At 40.8% G+C, this 7,495-nt stretch overlaps 1 protein-coding gene across 1 annotated transcript in view; it reads right to left on the bottom strand.

Annotated features, from left to right (window-relative positions):
• Positions 1–1,547: 1,547 nt before the first annotated feature.
• Positions 1,548–7,495, bottom strand: part of LOC145495875 (uncharacterized) — a 297,135-nt gene continuing 291,187 nt past the window's right edge. Inside the window, exons 13-14 of the mRNA XM_081475467.1 lie at positions 5,933–7,163; positions 1,548–4,988 (exon numbers count right to left, since the gene is read on the bottom strand). Coding sequence (XP_081331593.1) covers positions 4,984–4,988; positions 5,933–7,163 — 1,236 coding nt within the window. The 3' untranslated portion in view covers positions 1,548–4,983. The remainder of the gene's footprint in view (positions 4,989–5,932; positions 7,164–7,495) is intronic.

Genomic DNA, 7,495 nt, shown 5'->3' with positions numbered 1-7,495 from the left:
AGTCATACAAAGTCATACACAGCCCTAGTCATACAAAGTCATACACAGCCCTAGTCATACAAAGTCATACACAGCCCTAGTCATACAAAGTCATACACAGCCCTAGTCATACAAAGTCATACACAGCCCTAGTCATACAAAGTCATACACAGCCCTAGTCATACAAAGTCATACACAGCCCTAGTCTTACAAAGTCATACACAGCCCTAGTCATACAAAGTCATACACAGCCCTAGTCATACAAAGTCATACACAGCCCTAGTCATACAAAGTCATACACAGCCCTAGTCATACAAAGTCATACACAGCCCTAGTCATACAAAGTCTTACACAGCCCTAGTCATACAAAGTCATACACAGCCCTAGTCATACAAAGTCATACACAGCCCTAGTCATACAAAGTCATACACAGCCCTAGTCATACAAAGTCATACACAGCCCTAGTCATACAAAGTCGTACACAGCCTTAGTCATACAAAGTCTTACACAGCCCTAGTCATACAAAGTCATACACAGCCCTAGTCATACAAAGTCATACACAGCCCTAGTCATAGAAAGTCTTACACAGCCGTAGTCATACAAACTCATTCACAGCCCTAGTCATACAAACTCATACACAGCCCTAGTCATACAAAGTCATACACAGCCCTAGTCATACAAAGTCATACACAGCCCTAGTCATACAAAGTCATACACAGCCCTAGTCATACAAAGTCTTACACAGCCCTAGTCATAGAAACTCATACACAGCCCTAGTCATACAAAGTCATACACAGCCCTAGTCATAGAAAGTCTTACACAGCCCTAGTCATACAAACTCATTCACAGCCCTAGTCATACAAACTCATACACAGCCCTAATCATACAAAGTCATACACAGCCCTAGTCATACAAAGTCATACACAGCCCTAGTCATACAAAGTCATACACAGCCCTAGTCATACAAAGTCATACACAGCCCTAGTCATACAAAGTCATACACAGCCCTAGTCATACAAAGTCATACACAGCCCTTGTCATACAAAGTCATACACAGCCCTAGTCATAGAAAGTCTTACACAGCCGTAGTCATACAAACTCATTCACAGCCCTAGTCATACAAAGTCATACACAGCCCTAGTCATACAAAGTCTTACACAGCCCTAGTCATACAAAGTCATACACAGCCCTAGTCATACAAAGTCATACACAGCCCTAGTCATACAAAGTCATACACAGCCCTAGTCATACAAAGTCATACACAGCCCTAGTCATACAAAGTCGTACACAGCCTTAGTCATACAAAGTCTTACACAGCCCTAGTCATACAAAGTCATACACAGCCCTAGTCATACAAAGTCATACACAGCCCTAGTCATAGAAAGTCTTACACAGCCGTAGTCATACAAACTCATTCACAGCCCTAGTCATACAAACTCATACACAGCCCTAGTCATACAAAGTCATACACAGCCCTAGTCATACAAAGTCATACACAGCCCTAGTCATACAAAGTCTTACACAGCCCTAGTCATAGAAACTCATACACAGCCCTAGTCATACAAAGTCATACACAGCCCTAGTCATAGAAAGTCTTACACAGCCCTAGTCATACAAACTCATTCACAGCCCTAGTCATACAAACTCATACACAGCCCTAATCATACAAAGTCATACACAGCCCTAGTCATACAAAGTCATACACAGCCCTAGTCATACAAAGTCATACACAGCCCTAGTCATACAAAGTCATACACAGCCCTAGTCATACAAAGTCTTACACAGCCCTAGTCATACAAAGTCATACACAGCCCTGGTCATACAAAGTCATACACAACCCTAGTCATACAAAGTCATACACAGCCCTGGTCATACAAAGTCATACACAACCCTAGTCATACAAAGTCATACACAGCCCTAGTCATACAAAGTCATACACAGCCCTAGTCATACAGAGTCATACACAGCCCTAGTCATACAAAGTCATACAGAGCCCTACTCATACAAAGTCATACATAGTGCTAGTCATACAAAGTCATACACAGCCCTAGTCATACAAAGTTATACACAGCCCTAGTCATACAAAGTCATACACAGCCCTAGTCATACAAAGTCATACACAGCCCTAGTCATACAAAGTCATACACAGCCCTAGTCATACAAAGTCATACACAGCCCTAGTCATACAAAGTCATACACAGCCCTAGTGATACAAAGTCATACACAGCCCTAGTCATACAAAGTCATACATAGCGTTAGTCATACAAAGTCATACACAGCCCTAGTCATACAGAGTGATACACAGCCCTAGTCATACAAAGTCATACACAGCCCTAGTCATACAAAGTCATACACAACCCTAGTCATACAAAGTCATACACAGCCCTAGTCATACAAAGTCATACACAGCCCTGGTCATACAAACTCATACAAAGCCCTAGTCATACAAAGTCATACACAGCCCTAGTCATACAAAGTCATACACAGCCCTAGTCATACAAAGTCATACACAGCCCTAGTCATACAAAGTCATACACAGCCCTAGTCATACAAAGTCATACACAGCCCTAGTCATAGAAAGTCATACACAACCCTAGTCATACAAAGTCATACATAGCCCTAGTCATACAGATTCATACACGGCCTATACAGCTATCTACACGTGATAGCCATACAGAGTCATAGATAGCCCTGCATATTTTCCTCCGCACAAGGCCATGCTGTTAAATCTTTGCTGATGTAGTCGTTCTAGTATACAACTTTGCGTAAAGAAGGCGTCACGCTAGACTCAAAAAGATTAAAGAAGTAGTGAAACTTAGTGAGGCCTTATGCGTCCCATGGCGCAATGAGGACAGATGATGATGAAACTTAGTAAGTGGTGAAAGTTTTAATCCTTCAGGTGTAAATTGGAGGAGATATTGCCTCTGAAAAGCTGCAACATTTCTAGATGGCGCGGAAAAGCGTAAATGGGCCCATAAGTTAACTGTAAAATATTGAATTTTTAAACCCGCATCACACAAAAAAACTATTTAATAGATCGCGTTCAAACGTCTCGAGTCAGTTAATTGTGCAATGATCTTTCAATATTCAGAGTAATACTTTTGCAGGTCGATCAGAAACTGAAGGGCTTATCCTAATTACGCAAATATTATTTAAGCAGAAATTCCTCTACAAAGCCTTTCATAACCACACAAAGCCACAAACAGCCCCATATAGCCATCCGTCAGCACACACACTACAGGCCGTTACCTAGTACTACATAGACATATACATGGTCCTATATTACTACTCTAACCACAGAACTTTTATTTACCTCCACGTGCACCATGGTCCAGGTCATTAGAAGCCCTATATAAAACGTAACGAAGTGTCTAAGGTGGGTAGGCTCTGCTGTCTCAAGCATGGCTTTTGCTACAGTTGAATTCTGTTGTCTAGGGACCAACTCATACTTAATTTCCGGCAATCACAGTATTGCTATTCCTCTCGGAGACGGAATGCTAGTCCATCATAGCTTCCCCCCTTCCCCAAACTACACTTTGTCAGATAATCTTAACAATTTACCGGGAACTATTTATACACCTAAGCGGAGAGAGGCCTTATGAGAGTGAAGAGTCTTGCCTAGGAAAAACACAATGACCCCGGCCAGGGCTCGAACCAGGACCGCTTGATCCGAGTCCAGCGCACTAGAGCTTCTCATCACCTTTGCATACTCGGCCCGTTATCACTGAAATACCACTGAACGTGCCATTAGTATTTATTGTTTCTCTATGCAATCTTTAAGTGCCCATAATCTACTTTGTACTTTGTCACTTGAATCTTCACTGTAAGTAAATTTAATTCACTCAGCTCCTGAAGCTGAAACCTTGGGGCACAAAATCACATTTTACATAATTCTAACTTTAGTAGCTTTAAGTATCATGGTAACACACGATGTATCCGGAAGATAAGAGTCATCCGCGATTATTCCTGTTAACTGTTAGCAAAGTCAAATTCTAAAACTGTTTCAGAGAATTTAACAAAAAAGAAATGTTTAAAAGCCAACACCTTTCCCAGAATTTCGGTTTATAAAAATAATATCAATTTATCCGTGGGTAAAGGTCCTGGGCGACCTTGACGATCATTAAATGAATTGATCAGTCTTTCAATCAAGTTCCTGCTCAAGTTTTACTTGTACTACAGGGTTAATTGGAGACCCCTACAAAAAAATTAAACAGGCTAAGTTTTAGGACATATTTACAGGTTAGCTTTTTAAAGATAGAAATACCATACTGTTTCAAAATTTCTTTTCAAAAACTAATTATATACCTAATTCTATTTTTCATTTGGAGTAATATAATTGCCTTTTAAATTATCACAACTAGGTCTTAGAAGAAAATGTTCGACCTTTTCCGAAGCACTGAGTGTAAACTTGAATTCTTAGCGACAGCCACACTATGCAATAAATTCTCGAACTAAAAAGTAGTAACACTTTGAGCGAAAAATATATTATCAAAGCATCCGTGTTCTATAATATTTTGCAAAGACTTTGTGTAGCACTGGAAGCTAAAATGGACTATTTGTCACTTTAAAAAATTGGGAAACGTAAAACTTTAAGCTACTTCTGAAAGATATTATCTCAGCATTCCAAGAGGTTATACAGTGGAATCCCGTTAATATCACTACAACTACATCATATTGTGGTCGTATTCAAGGGATTCTTTAAAACAAATAGCAAGAAAATGACTAAGCGTTTTATTCTGGTCAAAAAAAGTGCCCGTAGTAATGAGTTGATCGCATTGACGGAATGGTCTTGAGGCGGGTTTCAACTGACGTTAATGTTAGAAGTTACGCTTTTAAACTTATTTCCTAGTTGTATAATACCTGTACTACACAATGTGCATGTTACGATAATATAAAGTTCTTCAAACGCGGTCTTTCCTTCAGTTTTAAGAAGTTCCAACAGTTCATTGTTTCCGCAGGAGTTTCTTGAGTCATGTATCGTCACAGTGAAGTGATCTAGCCTTGTTAACCTGTGAGAGAAAACATTGTACGTAATAAATAAACAAGTGGTAGAAAATATACGTTACAAGAAAGATTTGCCACTGACGACTGTGCATGTTATGTATAAAGATTTCATTTGAGACGAATAACTTGTTGACAGTCCAAACCAAACCAAGTAGCAATAATAAAGAAAAAAGATACTAGCCATCAGAACTGCTACTGTTCACACAGGATTGGCACCAAATCTTTGACGCAGGGATTCGCTTGTAAAACGAGTGTTATCCCTAGATCGTTGAACTTTGCTTCCAGTTCAAGAAAAACTATGAAAAATGTGGATAACAGGGGGCAGTTGATCAAAGGGCAGATAACGCTATCCACCGGTTAAATAACTATCCAGTGGAGAACTGTTGTTTGTGTTTGTATTTTCAAATAAAAATTAAAGTAGTCGCCCTCGTACGTATATACAGAAATTACATTAGCCTTGTTTTCATTCTTCTGATAAACTTTCCAAAATATTGGCTCCGAAAACTAAGCACTTCACATCTTTCACACAAATCTCTTTGTCATGACAAGATTTCTCCCAAGTATCAAATTTATACATTTCTTGTAAGAGTGGTATCAATTTTTTGTATCAATTTTTTCAAGAAACCCTCTACATTTGCCGACTGCGAAATGCCTTCTGTGCAATAAATTGATACGACATGTTCTGCACGCGATTGATTTAACTTGTCATCTAGAGAACTTGTTTTTTAGTGTTTCGAATATTTTCGTTCAGAGGCGTTTAACCACCATGTATATTTTTACATTCATCTTGAAAAAAACCTTTTCATAAAATGTTCACCACCCTTCGAGAATAGGTCCCAAAAAAACGTAGCCTTTACTTTCCAAACGGCATGTGTTGAAATAACTCTTAACGATTCTATTGATTATATTGGACCCAAAGAGCAAACTACGCGCCGAATGAAAGTCTTACCATGAACCAATCGCCACATTTTTTGAACAAGAGCTTCACACTGTTTCTCCCAGCTGAAAGTATCTTCGTAACATGTTCGCAGTCTTTGAATCTCTTGCAGCCGCTCTGCTCGGTCTTTTAGACGGACGGCTGCGATTGCTTTGGCCCATTCTTTAGGCTCGGCTGACTCCACCACAAATGGCTTGCCTAATGGCAACGAACGCAGTGCAACTCCAAAACCGGAGTTTCCACTCACAAGAATGGGAAGACCAGCAGACAAGGCTTCCAGCGCAGTCAGTCCAAAACCCTCCGTCCTGGACGGCATGATAGCAAGGTCGACCTCGCAAAACAACTCCTTCAATCTCTCCTTGCTTTGGACAAATTTCCTGACGACCAGTTGATCTTTAGGGATTCCACAGTGCAGCAACTTGTTTGCGACGTCCTCTTCTTTTCCATCTGGTGCGCCCACAAATATCAGACGGTACGAGCTGTCTTCCAGTTCAACTATTGCTTTCGCAGCAATGTCATATCCTTTGAGACTGAAGTCTTCTTGATCACCGCGGCCAAAAATTAGCACCCTAAACTTCTCACTCTCAAAAGTGGCTTGTTTTATGACTGAAAATTCACTGAAAATACCAGGAGTCAGCTGAATTACATCTTGGCGTTCTTTGCACGATCGCAGGTAAGCAGAGTAGGCCTCCTTCAACTTGGGTCCCACAGCCACAACAGCACTGGCCAACTTGCACAGGTCTACTTCGGTTCTGTTCTTCTCTTCACCTTTCGAAATGGCCTCAGAATAATTCTTGTGCATTCCGAGTTCCTCGGGTGCAGTATGCACTACCTGGACCCACTTACAGCTGTGCGACTCTCTAATGACCTGGGCTTGTTTACCAAGCTTCGCTCCATGACCCAGAACGACGTTAACGGCAAGGTCTTTTGGTGGGAAGCTCAACCATTCAAGGGAGTCGTAGCCCGGGCGTCTCTCTGCTTCTCTAATGGTAATGTTGTGGCTTTTAGCGACCCTCCTTTCTTCTTCAGAGCAGGCAAACTGTGGGACTAATAGAGTGACTTCTACTTCCATGTGTTGTGCCAGCTGTAAGGCAAGCTCTCTGTTTAGGGTTGACAAGCCCCCCTTGGACGAACGCCACTCACTGGCTAAGAGAGTTACATTCAAAACTCTCTCGGACGTCCCTAGATTACCATGTGCTGGCTCGCCCTGAGATTTAGCAGCTAGAGTGGAAAGAAATACATCCTGCAAGAGAATGAAAAGTTAACGTCTTAATAGGAATGCAGCCAATTTTCTCGGTTTATATTGCAATGGAAGACTGCATGACTTTTTCAACTTGGTTTATTTTGGTGCGCGTCACGAAAACCACAATGAATACAAGGTAACAATTAATTGTGGGAATTTCTTCGATAGTTTTATTCCAAGCTTGTCAGATGTAAACAAAACAGAATCCCATTACTGTTGATTGCGACCTCAACAGATCTTCAGATCTTTGCATGAATAACTGCCGCATTCTTCCTTTTGAATGCTTCCCTAGAGACAAGTAAGGGTGACGACTATTGTCTGATATAGGTAAA

The sequence above is a fragment of the Orbicella franksi genome, chromosome 8 (assembly GCF_964199315.1).
Source record: "Orbicella franksi chromosome 8, jaOrbFran1.1, whole genome shotgun sequence".
Lineage (NCBI taxonomy): Eukaryota > Metazoa > Cnidaria > Anthozoa > Scleractinia > Merulinidae > Orbicella > Orbicella franksi.
This window is presented reverse-complemented; position numbering and strand designations above follow the sequence as displayed.